Source organism: Plecotus auritus (assembly GCF_963455305.1).
Source record: "Plecotus auritus genome assembly, chromosome: 12".
In the NCBI taxonomy this organism is placed as follows: Eukaryota; Metazoa; Chordata; class Mammalia; order Chiroptera; family Vespertilionidae; genus Plecotus; species Plecotus auritus.
Window position 1 is genome coordinate 17738369 of NC_137778.1, and position 14540 is coordinate 17752908.

General features: G+C 40.0%; 1 protein-coding gene across 1 annotated transcript in view; it reads right to left on the reverse strand.

Annotated features, from left to right (window-relative positions):
• The window catches only part of HMCN1 (hemicentin 1), a gene marked incomplete at its 5' end in the record, with an annotated part of 394143 nt that overhangs the window by 224802 nt on the left and 154801 nt on the right, over positions 1 to 14540 (reverse strand). Inside the window, 3 exons of the mRNA XM_080648250.1 lie at positions 905 to 1049; positions 2505 to 2768; positions 3698 to 3818. Coding sequence (XP_080504376.1) covers positions 905 to 1049; positions 2505 to 2768; positions 3698 to 3818 — 530 coding nt within the window. The remainder of the gene's footprint in view (positions 1 to 904; positions 1050 to 2504; positions 2769 to 3697; positions 3819 to 14540) is intronic.

Genomic DNA, 14540 nt, shown 5'->3' on the forward strand with positions numbered 1-14540 from the left:
AATCCAAGACTTTTTGGGGGATGTCCAACTGATGGTTTCAGCCTGATCCCAGGGATCGGGCCAAAACCATCAGTTGGACATCCCTCTCACAATCTGGGAGTGCTGGCTCCTAACTGCTCACCTGCCTGCCTGCCCGATCGCCCCTAACTGCCCCCCTGCCAGCCAGATCACCCCTAACTGCCTCTGCCCGCCAGCCTGATCACCTCTAACTGCCTCCCCCGCCAGCCTGGTTGCCCCTAACTGCCCCCCCGACTGGCCTGGTCGCCCCTTAGTGCCCCCCGCTGCCAGCCTGGTTGCCCTCTGCTGGCCTGGTTGCCCCCAACTGCCCCCCCGCCCCCCCCCCCGCTGGCCTGGTTGCCCCTCACTGCCCCCCCGCCAGCCTGGTCGCCCCTCACTACCCCTCTGTAGGCCTGGCTGCCCCTCTGCTCCCCTCTGCCAGCCTGGTCACCCCTCACTGCCCCCCTCTGCCGGCATGGTCACCCCTCACTGCCCCCTCTGCCGGCCTGGTTGCCCCTCACTGCCCCCCCTGCCAGCCTGGTCGCCCCATGCAACCTGCTGGTCAGTCATTTGGTCGTCCCTCGCTAACCCCCTGCCAGCCTTGTCGCTCCACGCAGCCCTCTGATCGGTTGTTACTGTGAGGGCATCGTGACCAATTTGCATATTACCCTTTTATTAGTATAGATACTATATTTAGCATCTCTTTGCTGTCTTCCTCCATCACATACAAACTCCACAAGGGCGCAGAGCTGTGTCTGTTTTGATCACTGCTATATTCCAAGACCATAGAGCAAATACATGAGAATTTCCAGTAAAAAACACATTAAAATAAGTATCTTTTACAAATAAGTATTATTTCTATTTAGATGTTTAATGCTATCAATTATTAATAGAAACATGTACCCACTTTAAATACTGGTCTACTCCGAGTTTGAGTCCATTTCTGACAAAGCTCAAGGTAAAGGGCAAAAGACTTTCAACAGAGCAGGGAATTCGGCCAGGCTGCAGGTAGTATCCTGGGGTCTTCTTGGGCATTGTAACTTTGGGAGCATCTAGGGGAAAAAGAACATGGGCGAGAAGGTTACAATGACATTGAGTACTTCCTGGTAAGCCATTAAAAATCTTCATACTTTAATTCTTCCTGTAAATCTTCTATATTCCAATTAATCTAAATCCCCTAAAAATCACTTAATTATCTTTGTTAAAAGCTTATTAATTTCAATGTCTTAATGAACCCCTTACTAAAGTACTCATGGAATCTAAGACTCCATTGATTTTAAGATGGGGCGTTATTTTTGATACTGCCAGGATAGAAAAAAAAAAGCTACCAAATTAGTTACACTTTATCACCAATTTTGAAAACATTTTTATTTCAAAAAATTAAATATTTGAAAAGAACTCACATCTTATAATTGAATTTATAGGGTGATTATTTTTCTAAAAAGAATGGAAAAATTCATTTTTAAGAATCCAATAGATTTTAAAGTATTCAATTTAGGGGCTGAGACAACTAACTTGGAATATTGTAAATTAGGAAACACTGATGTTGGTTCTATTCTCATCATTTTTACAACTTTAAACAATAGCTATAGAGCTGTTTCTAATACCCCAAATCACAGCCTTATGTGTAAACGATAAATGTTGTTCCTTCATATAATAGGACAATATTAGAAACAATCCTACATCTTTGTCCACAATGCTAAAATTTAATCAGAATTGTCATCAGCGCTAAGAAGTAGCTCAAATACAAATTAAAAAGCTACCTGATGCCTCCAAATAATCTCTAAGCTGTGATCTCATCTCTAGGTAATAGCAAACATATAAGTCGCTAGTTTTCTAATTAACTAACAAACCAACCTACACTTAAAGCAGAATCATCACCAATTGTTTACAGTATTTCTGACAATTGCACATAAACATTTAGTCCATTTAGTCCATTTAGATAGGTCAGTGGTCGGCAAACTCATTAGTCAACAGAGCCAAGTATCAACAGTACAACGATTGAAATTTCTTTTGAGAGCCGAATTTTTTAAACATAAACTTCTAACGCCACTTCTTCAAAATAGACTCGCCCAGGCCATGGTATTTTGTGGAAAAGCCACACTCAAGGGGCCAAAGAGCCGCATGTGGCTCGCGAGCCACAGTTTGCTGACCACTGAGATAGATTATTCAAACATTAAACATATATGCCAGGCTTTGTAGAGAGATTAAGAGCACCAGAATTTCCCAGTTTGACTTCTTACATTGATTGACATAATCAAAATATTTAGATCTTTAATCAAGGAGCCTTAACATGAAACTCTGATGTGCTATTTCATAGTTAAGAAAAGCTAAAGATTACATAGCCTATGTGTAAACACTCATCAAATCAGTAACCCAGTAACAATGTGAGGGTATTATTTTTAACTTTATAGTCTGTTCTTTACCTACAGGACTACATCACTTCCTCCCCACTACCCCTACCTTAAGCTATCAATACTCTAGTATTGAATGAAATGATGTCTCACCTGGGACGATACTAGAGAAGGAAACACTTGATACTCTCTGGAAGAGATAATCGTCCTTATCATAACCTGCTACTTTGAGGAAGAAAGCTTCGTTTGGTGGTATGAAGTCAGAAATATTCCATATGCCATAAGGTTTTCGATCTGGGTAATATTTGACAGGAATAGTCTTCAGAGAGCTGCCTGAGATACTCAGAAGTTCAAGACGATCTACTCTAGCTGGGACGGAAATTCCGGAAGTGTTTAGAAGCACATAGGTAGGGATTCCTAGAAGAGAAAGACTTTGTTATTATTTACAAGTAATATTCAAATGAGGTGTGATATGAAGTAAGTTTTTGCATTATAATAATAACAGATAATAAGTAGCATAAGTATGAGTACTGCCGACTGTCCTATAAAGCGTGGCCAGGTTGTAGAGTCTTTTCCACATTAAGATAGTTTATTCATGGCCAGAGGTACTTAGGAAATCCAAAGTGATTATTCTGTAGTCTATTAACTATCTTTATATGTAGAAAAATTATAATTGTGAATACTGTTATGTGATGTTTGATCACGTAAATATTTTTAAAGTCCACTATCTGTATCCTTCCAATAACTGCAATAAAAATAAATGAAAAACCTGAAAAAAAATTTTAAAGAATCACAGTAGTATTGAGCTTTTTTATAGCTCTAAATAATCATGCATAAATAAAATAAGAGGAAGAACAAACTTAAAAATCAGCAATAATTTTACCTTTAAATTTATAATGATATATAATCTCTTTAACTTTTTAGCCATATATACACATACAATTTACCTTTGCACCTTGACAACAAATCAATTTATAGATGTTAGTAAGAGAAAGACTCAAGATCCAGGTCAGTAGTTTTCAAAGTTTAGTAAGTATAGCAATCAACTGGGATACTCCTGGAAGTACATATGCCTAGGCCCTGCCTCCTGTGGGTCTGATGCAGGAGATCTGGGGCAGGGCACAGGAATCTTAATTTTGGAGCATCTCCCTGAGAGATTTCAGTACCACTGGTCTTGGGACTACACGCTGGAAAACAGTGACTAGGCCAAGAGTCCAATCATGTTTAAAGATGTCCTGTTTCCCAATTTCATTGACTAGTGAGAATCATAAAAACACAGACATTCTGAGAAGTATTTTCACTTGGGTCTCTATTATGTCAGTTTGAAGCAATGTGCACATACAAACCTTGCACTGGTCTGCTGACTGTTTTCCTGAAGTCCAGGGTGGGCTTTCGGGAAAAACCAGCTCGGAAATCAATAGTACTGAGGCCGGTGATGCGAACAGAGTGCCGTCCGCTGCTGGAAGTCTGAAAAGGTTCAAATGACAAACCTCATCAGCAGCTGATCCAGGGTGCCAGTCACACGGAACGCCAGTATTGGAAACGGCAGGGTGCTTACTGAGATCGATGTCCAATAGTTGGGGCTCTGAACTCAGTATTCTGAACTGAACTATGATTCTATAACTTAAATGCACGTTTTATGATCCATGTCCCAGGAGACTGCTCTGCAATACAATTCAGTAATGCACTGCATGCCCAATGGTGAAAGACAGAGGTGTTTAGTCACTGGTGAAGGTGCCTTCAGTAAATCTGTAAAAGTTCTATGAAGACATGGATCTTAGTTTCTTTGACTGTATGAACCATGATGGATGCTCAGCAAATACTGAGGAAATGAATTAATGGCTAAATCTTCTCCCTCAAACACCATTCAGGTTCATTAAGAAAGATATTTACTCTCTCAGTGCCTCTGAGAAGATACAGACAGGACAGCTGACCTCAGCCAACCAACACTGCTCAGCTCAGCAGTGTCCCAGCCAAAGCACTAGCTGCTTCAGACACAAATTGAGTGCAACATGGTCCTCAGGCTTTAAGAGCTCATGGCCAGTGAGAGGGACAGATGGATCAACAGAAACCTTTAGTACCATGTCGTGATGGAAATAAATACCACGTACACATAAATACATAAAAGGAGCATAGAAGCCTAAAAGTTCAGCTTAAATCTCTGAAAAGGGGGTGATGACTGAACTAAATGGTGAGGATACTGAGTACCGAATGTGTGCATAAGTAATAAGTAATGTGGATTAGGGCCACCGGATACAATAACATTACCATTTATTGGTCCTGTTCTCCATGCCCAGATTCTTTAAATACATGGGCTTATTTAATCCTCATGCCAATTCTATCAGAGAGATGTCAACATTATCACCACTGTACAGGTAACTATGTGACAGCAGCATGTAAGCAGAAGCAGAAGATGGGAGTGAGAGAAGAGCATTCACAGGATAACACGAGGGCACCTAACATGTATCAGAGTTTCAACACGTATTTAGGTATCAGCAAGGACAGAATGCTAGCTACTCGGTATTCCCTAAATCACCGTGGCTTCTTATTACTTGGCAATGAGGAGAGGAAGGGTGAAGAGATATGTTCCTGTTACTACCAAATTTATTCCCCATTGAGCAGAACCTGCAGGAACTCAAAGGAAAGGCAAATAAAAGTGAGGAAAAAGAAAAACACACATCTTCATTAAAACAGTGTTGTTGTATTCTTAGCGTAAATGCTGCTGCTAATTACGAGGGCTCAATTTCTTAAGGGTTACAAAGGATTGTGTGTGTAAATGAAAAGGTCTCAGTAGTGCCACTTATTCCATTATTTTAAAAGGAAAACATGCTATGAATCGTATAAAATAGACACACAAAAAGGAACCTAAGGATCATGATCCTACTTTAATAAGGGATTTCCTTTAAGATTCCAAAAATCCTTTCTACTAATTTCAGCTGCTTTAGATAATGTACAGTTTTACTGAAGACACTATTGCCTACTGATTTCACGTGAGGACAAACAAATGGTCCATATTATGATGAGTTGATTTTGATTTATTCACTGGTATCATATATCATTGTTAGTTGCCTTGCTCATCAGAAAGTCCCCTACCATAAAGCAGCTGTTGAGGCCCCGAGGGAAAATATGGCACAATTTGTCAAATGGCGGCTATTAAGTGCTGATCGTCTGGCGAGGGTTCTGTGTGCACACCAGATGACAGAGTCCATGTGGGAAACAGTGGTGCTTACTAGCTAAGAGAGAAAATTAGAAAATTACCCAAGTGTTTGAAAATATGGTATCCTCTGTTGCTAAATAATGCATTAATATAAAACTGATTTGATGAACAGGGAGCCCCTTATAACCTCTATAAAATTATTGTCAAATAAGTTAATTTTTATCCTTAAGATACCACACTAGCAAAATATTTCTATATATAAAAGGCTAATATGCAAAGTGTCCCCTCAGGAGTTTGACTGGGAGACCAGGAGTTCGATCGTTCGCTATGACGTGTGCTGACCAGTAGGGGGCAGCGCGGAACAAAGGAAGGCCCCGGCCGGCAGCTGGAAGGCCCTGATCGAGCCTGATTGCTGGCCAGGCCTAGGGACCCTACCCGTGCACGAATTTCGTGCCCGGGCCTCTAGTGTGAAAATAAGAACATAGGTTGACTATTCTCTGAGCAATGCCAAAAACATGAAGGGTAATAAGTTCAAAAATTCTGTTAATTTCATGCTTCTATATTATATTGTAACTAGTAGGAATGTCTGCATAGAATTAAAGGGCTGGTAAGTAAAAGATATTTCCAAGTGAGTCAATTTTTATGCACAGCTACATCCAACTCTATACTAATCAGGATAATGGTAGCAAAGGGCATCACAAATAAACCAAATTTATGTTTTAAACACATAGTAAAAATAAAAAAGAAACTAATAGTTAAAAATGGTCTCTGCAATTATCATTCTTTAATCATTCTCTTAAAATACTGCAACAATATTAGGACAATATTTTAGGAACATAAAACATCACATTAAATCTCTTGGTGAAAACCACCAATACTTTATTATATTAGTCTTTTTTTTTTTTTTTAAGTAAGCTGTTATTTTTCTGTTACTTAGCTGAGCTCCCTTTTTCAAATTTTAGTGCAATAGGAACATAAAAGTTTTAGGTCTAACGACAGTAAAACAAACCAGTAACTGAAAAAAGGACAAGTCTTAACATATACAAAATGCATTCTATACAGCAGGCTAAATCTTTTATATAAATTATCACTTTTAATCTTTAAAAAGCCCCTGTGAGACAGTACCATTATTTTCCTCAAAGGCACAGATACAGCAGGTGGCAGAGCCAGGGTGTGAACGCAACGGGGTTTCAGAAACCAACCTTTGCCGCTACATGTGCCATGTATTTCTCATGATTATCTCAATGGATTGGGTTACGCTGGTTTCAGTTAAGGCTGAAATATGCTGGAGTGCTCCACATAACAGTGGAGTAATATAAACCTTCTGAGATAACCCTGGGTAGAGAAGCAGAAGCAAAATGGGGAAAGCGGAGGATGAGCGGCAAGGAGAGAGCAGAAGGGCGCCAGGTGCTTGGAGAAATGTCCCCAGATCCACAGAAGAACCTATTACACTCACAACACAATGGTTGTTAGTGGGTTTCCCGTGAAATTTTTGAAGGGGCTGAGCTTTGCCAGGCATCCAAATACCCAAGGTTAGAATCAACACTCAAATGAATAGGAGGTAAGGACACCATAAGAAAATAAGCTTTCAGGATACTCCAGGATTGCTGGGGAAAAGCTTTGGAATCTAACCTGTTATGGCCATAGCAGGGCTGGGAGAAAACTGAATGATATGATAGTCTTGGAGGGGCAAAGGGAATTCACCTAATTCTCTAATTGATTTAAGAAGAGAGGACGTTCTGCTGCATATTTTCCCCCTCTCTTCCCTCCCAAATGATTTTAGCCATCTTAGTAGCATTTTTCTATATATCCAATAAAATTAGTAAGACCAAAATTGTTGATTTAATGTTTTTTTTCCTATTTGCTCTTTATAGCATGTAAATTTAACTTGCGGGCTATATTAAAATTAGAATTTGGCTCCACAAAGCTTCTCTCTTCCACAGAATTTCTTGAGGTATCACTCCTGCACAGAATCCGCCTAACCTCATGGCTTCTGTCGTGTGTTTTTTAAGAAGAGGGAAATCCAGGAGCAGTCTCATGGCTCCAAGAATAACAGGAAATTTTCTAGAAACTAGACACTGGATAGGATTTGCATGAGCTGGAAATTCTGAGAGTTGTATTTCAAACAATGTATACTATAATGAGCTACATTACTGCTCTGCATTAGAATGTCATGGTCAAGTGTCGAAGGGTCAGGGTCAGAATTACACAAGCTGCTGCAATGTAAGCCAAACCAAGGCAAATATGAGGTTGTACTAGATATCTATTGGCAAATATAACTGTCAATAGGGAACCCTGATTCACAAAGCACTAAGAGGAGCAGAGTGGACCAGAGCCCAGGTTTCTATTGGAGTGAATGAAGGATCAGGATGAGGTCCCATCCAGCAAGCACCATGGAGAGCTCCATTGAAAACTAGTTGCTCCTGTTATCTTCTTGGTCAGCTCTATTGCAGATGGGTGCAGGGGTCCTCAAACTAGGGCCCACGGGCCACATGTGGCCCACCGAGGACATTTATCTGGCCCGCCGGGTGCCGTTGCCTGTACTGCTTAGCAGCCGACTCGTCCCGGGCCCGCAGTGCGCATAGGAATTTGTTCATAGTTTTTTTTTAAACTATAGTCCAGCCCTCCAACGGTCTGAGGGACAGTGAACTGGCCCCCTGTTTAAAAAGTTTGAGGACCCCTGATTAAGGATGAAGGGCTATTAAATCCCTCTCTATATTGAAAGTCTCTTAAGAGGATATCTTAAGTCATATTCACCACCTACAAAATATTACTCAATGGGCACTTAATACATGTAAGTTTAATAAATATTAAAGACATCCCAATGTCATTCCTTTTCCTTAGGTTCTCCTAAGACCAGCCAATGTCAGATTCATCAAGAATTCTTTGAATTTTTCTAGAAGTATTATGCTAAGCATGTTCATACATTATCTCCTAAAATCCTAGTATATCCAAAGATTATTTTATAGCACCATAAAGAAATTGAAGCTCAAAGAAATTATTACTTGCCTAGGTCTTCACAGCATGTTAAAGTGCAATTATTTCAAGTCCATTACTCTTTCTATAATACCTAAGGCTGTGCACAGCATTTTAGGATAGCATAATCTCTGGGTTGATTTGGCATAGAAGACAATAATACCCTCCAATTATTCATTTGCCATTCTACATTTCTAAATACACTTTCACTTAAGAAGGGTCAGGTAAATGGAGTTTTGTCAAACTACTCTTTGAAAAAAGAAAGTCCTGCCCAGCTGGTATGGCTCAGTGGTTGAGCATCGACCTATGAACCAGGAGGTCATGGTTCGATTCATGGTCAGGGCACATGCCCAGGTTTCGAACTCAATCCCTAGTGTGGGATGTGCAGGAGGCAGCTGATCAATGACTCTCTCTCATCATTGATGTTTCTATCTCTCTCTCCCTCTCCCTTCCTCTCTGAAATCAATAAAAATATTTTTTTTAAAAAAAAGAAAAAAGAAATTCCTAATTTTTGTCAATTCCCAATTTCTGTGGTGTAAATGTTACCATCACGGCTGATTTAAAGCTCCCAACATGATGCCACGGAACACAGATATGGGAAGAGTATGTGCATGATTGACTCTCCATGAGCCATATGGGCCAGCTTCAGCTTGTTATTAGGACATGATAATAGTTCTGGCCAATCTATGTGTATAAAAGCCCAGCAACCAGAATGACAGAACAACTCGTGGCTATGATGCACACTGCGGCAGCCAACGAGCCTGATCTGGGCCCTGATCGGCCCCCAACACCCCGATCAGGGACAGGGCCAGTCAGCCAACCACTGGGGCCCCTCCCCACTGCCAGCCCGGCCCGATGGACACAAATTCATGCACCAGGCCTCTAGTATGATATAAAGGGTGTGAAGGGTGTCTATCACTCACAGATGTCTGTCTCATCTCAGAAGTAACACATTCTTCATCTCCTTCTCCTTCTCCTTCTTCTAAATTCAATGTACATTCTCCCGTCTGTTCCCCCATTAAAGTAAGTGAAGAAGCTTCCTGTTCTAAATTATGGTGGTGCCTCCATCACCTTTGGTGACTGTGTGAAGTAGAAGGTCATGTCAAAACCCCCAGGACCTGGATCATTGGAGAGAATTAACTTTCTTGTATGGAGCCAGTGAGAATTCCTCCTAGTACTAAATGTGAAGGCTGACCTTTTATAAATTGAATTAAAATGTAACTAATAGAGCTGGCTTTCATTCCTCTTAAAGTTTCAATGTTTCATAAAATAATCAACAAGTCCAAATCTTTTTAAAAACTGTGTGTATCTGCATTAATAGAAAGTATAGATAAAATTTACACATATTCAAAAAAATAATTCAATTAATTTTATTATTTATGTGTCCAAAACCCATTTAAGTACTTTATCAACATCTAATTTAATCATGACAATATTAAGTAGGCATTCCCTCCCCCTTTTTCTTAGACTTGGGAGGTTAGGTCATTTCTCCAAGGTCAAAAAGATATTAAGTAGTAGATCTTGAATTACAATAGATGCCCAGCTCTTTTCAAAGTATTTGTTCTTAAATGACAGGCCATTCTTTACAAATTAAAGAATATTATGGTTTCAATCAGATATTTAATGAGAACTTACTGGACACTGTGCCAGACACAAAGATATAATAATGCCAGCTAGATTTAAATACTATCATTTTATTAGGCATTGTATCTTCAGAGAATTGTCATATAAGGAGATAAATGTACCCAAAGCATAGAATAAACTATTTCAATATATGTACACGCATACGCATTTGTATACACACACGTGTGCAGACATCCTTTTATTAAAAAAGGAAACATTCCATTTGGTTGACACTGTGATATTGGCAGACCAAAACAATTGGGAAATTTTCCAGGAAAAAAAATCTACAAAACATTCCATTGACCCAAAACATTGAATTAATGCTTCACCTAATCCCTTTAAATACCACACCTGGGGTAGTCTTCAGATTTATTCAAAAGAGTCACCAGGTGAGAATAATTGGAAGCCAGCATAATATTCTTCTTGTGTGGTCCTTTGTAGACTGGAGACTTATTTAATTATTATTCCTGAACAAGTTTATGCCACTTGAGTATGGCATAAAATATCCTTATCCTTAGAAAATGCATTGGTAGGTTCTGGCAATCAACAGAGCTATCTAAAACCAACATATTTCTACTAGTCTCCAAATCTCAATATAATCATGTGGTTGGGTACACTCCCTTCTCTCCTTGGGAGATTATCTCAGGACAGTTTATCCAAATTTACTTAATGGAAAGATACCCCAGGGGATGTGTTAAGTTACATGATCACACTGATAATCCTAGACTAATAGAAACAGTTTGTACCACCTAAATCCAATGGGTGCTGACAACTACTTAATATCTTTGCTGGGAGTTTCCCTTAAAGACCAGAACACAAAATTTGGCCCAAGAGTTCTGTGGTTATGTTCAAATACTCTATATATAGATATAACTCCCTGAATGGAAAATTTATATTGCTTCTCAGAAATAAGATCCAGGATTTGTAGCTTCCCCACAAATGAGAATTCAGGGACATAAAACAGCCTTCTCTTTTATTTGTAATACAACTTCAGTTACCTCTTTTTAACATGCTTTTACCGGCCTCAGAGGCAACTGAAAATATCTGAGTCTTTTAAACGGACTATACAGATAAGTCGACTCATTGTTTCTCTTTAGTAAAAGTGTCCCAATAAACTACAGAAAAGTAATTACCAGGGTTTCAGAGGGAAACCACAGAAGGAAAAAGAACACCACTCTCATAGCATTTTAAATCATGGAAAAGTTAAAGTGTTTTGTGCCAGTACATCAACTATAGACTAGCTAAATCAACCCCTTGGCCTGCTTCCTTAGATATCGTCAGAATGAATATATTGCTTTTTATTCATGAGTACTTATCTAGTTCTTTCCCAGGCATTGTGACATGCACTAGTATACATAATAGTGACAAAATCTGGCCTGCAGTAAAACAGGAAGAGAAAACCTATCCAGAAACAAATATGAAATGAGGGTGAAAATAATCCAAAAGGGAGGTTTAGAAAGATTGCAGTAGAAAGCAGAGGGAAAGGGAGCATTTTAGAGAGTAAAAGTCAGATGAGGCTTGCTGACAGTGTTGCCATTTAAGCTTTAGGGGACTCGTTGGAAGGAAAGGAATTCCAGGAAAAGGAACAGTAATGTGGTAGGAGAGAGGCATGGCTCAGTGGTTGAGCATTGACCTACAAACCAGGAGGTCACGGTTCGATTTGGGTCAGGGCAGATGCCCAGGTTGTGGGCTCGGTCCCCAGTGTGGGGTGTGCAGGAAGCACCCGATCAATGATTCCCTCTCATCACTGATGTTTCTCTCTCTCTCTCCCTCTCCATTCCTCTCTGAAATCAATAAAACTATATACATGTATATTTTTAAAAGTACATTTTATTTGCCAGAGTATGAAGGAAAGTGATTGAAAAGAACTAGAAAGACTGGTTGAGACTCTGTTGGCTGGTCCTTGACTATCACGCTAAGGTCAAGTAATAGACAGATTGTTCTCCATATTTGGGATAAAAACTGATATGTGAAGCACTCAAAAGCCATTATTAATTCTACCGATAGAGCAGACAGCTTCCAGATAGCAGAGTGCATGGGGGATAGCACCAGGGATGTACAGCACTATCTAATCTCAGGCATTTTTCTTCTTGAGAAAACACACATGTAAAACATTATCATTCGTTCACCATCCAAAAGGGAGATCCAAAGTCAGCACCAATATTTATGTCAGTAGGTTCAGCTCAATTTCCTTCGCATTATTAAACTGATACATTATTTTGGTATTTCACATTGGAGCAAATATGTTCATTATCTTGAAGTTGCCCTGTAACACTTATCCTTTGTTTAGTTACGACTAATTGTACTCGAGAAATGGTGTAACATCAGAACTAGAGGTGAGGACTAGATGTAAAGTTAAGATAATATAATAATAAATACTGTCTTCTTATTGTTTTCTTAATTATAGGAAACTGGGCTTAGAGACTTGTCTAAACAGACTTCCCATCGCCTCATCACCTTATCATCTCCCTCCTCACTCACAGACTAATCCTCAGTGCTTTTCTGTTCTAATTATCAATTAAAATGTGCTTAGTTCCCATTAAGTATCAGGAACATTGCCAAGAGCAAGCACTCACCGAATGTTTATTGAATGGATGACAATGAGTAGGTGTGGCAGTCAGAAGATGAAACAGACATGCCTTATCCCTCTTCTAGGCAAGAATTGTACTAGAGGAAATACCACTGGTAGCAATCCAAATCACCTTGAAAATGAGTTCAAATACTCAGAATAAGTTGCTAATCATCAATACCTTAATGTTCTCTTCAGAAAGCAACACTGAATTGCCTTAATAGACTAGCTAGCTCCGGACACTGCTGGCTTAGATTGTGCTTACAATGATGAAGAAAAAATGGGACTCAAAATCTCGTATACTCTTTCCTACTGTGATTACAGAAAGACGCACTCAACACTAGTGATATTTTGTGCAAGTTGGTCAAAATAACAATCACATCAAATTTGCCAAAGTGCCGAAACCGGTTTGGCTCAGTGGATGGAGCGTCGGCCTGCGGACTGAAGGGTCCCGGGTTCGATTCCGGTCAAGGGCATGTACCTTGGTTGCGGGCACATCCCCAGTGGGAGGTGTGCAGGAGGCAGCTGATTGATGTTTCTCTCTCATCGATGTTTCTGGCTCTCTGTCCCTCTCCCTTCCTCTCTGTAAAATATCAATAAAATATATTTAAAAAAAAAATTTGCCAAAGTATAGCAGCAAAACACTTCATTGTTGCTAATCTAAGGCACTTAATAATTACTGAACAACTACTACATGCAAGGAACTGGGTGAATAAAATGGAAAAATGGGGCCATTTCCAGTCTATTCAGTAAGAAATCCCCAGATTTTATTATTTCACATTGCCTTCTTACCTATACCCTTATTCCATCTTATCCACCTCCCCCCCCCAAAAAAAAAATCAATATTATGTTTCTACTTTCCCTACAAAAGCTCAGAGTTCTGAGAATAAAGAACGGATATTCTAGGATTTGAATGGAGTTACAATGGAAATTTCAAGTATTATTAAAAAAGGAAGACAAAAACTGAAATGCAAAAGTGGCATTCCAATGTGCCTAGTGTAACACCCCCACACACTTTCACAGCAGCTCTGTCATTCACAGCATGAGCCCAGGAATCCCAAGGCTTATGCAGGGAAGCCAAGACAGCAAAGGAGAAAATGCTGCAAGGGGTATCTTCATTTGAGTTGTCCCACAAGGACTCTAGAACAAGTCGTTTATTTGGGAGGTGCAAAGGGTGCTGACAGGAAGAGGGGAAGCGATCCAGGAGGGGAAGCAGACCACTAAGGGTGTGCTGTTCATCCTGCTCCCACGTGGACAACTGGAGCTTATCCCTGAGGGGGCTCCCACAGCTTTCCTGAGGGGTGTAATTCCCCAGCAGAACAGCCTTCTCTTGTTCTGGAAAAAAACTCGCAGACGCAGAAATGCAGACATTGGAGTTGGAAGTAGGCCAGAGCACACGAAAAAGTCTGAGAAATATGGGCAAGGCGCTCAGAAGAACATCTACCACAGAGGGTCACACACGCAATTGCAGACCTGGATCCCAGGTTTATGGTATCCTGATATCCTGAATGTCGGTGGTACGTTCTCTCCTCCAGATTGCCAAAGTACAATGTTTTCTTAGAGTGAACATACACTACTTAAATGTAATTCTAGAAAACAAGCAGCATTTTGTGTTAAACAATGGATGGAGACCCATCAAATAACAATAGCTGACAGTATTTGAGTGCTTACTTTGTAACAGGAACTATGCTAAGCATTCTATTTCCATCACCTTAATTTCATTCTCGCACAACTTAATAAGATGAAGGACTAATCTTGACATCCCCACATCACACGGGAGGAATGCCAGGCACAGGGAAGCTACGGTCCCAAAGCAATAATACAGCTTTTTAGAGGCACTGAGATTCCAACCCAGGCTTCCACA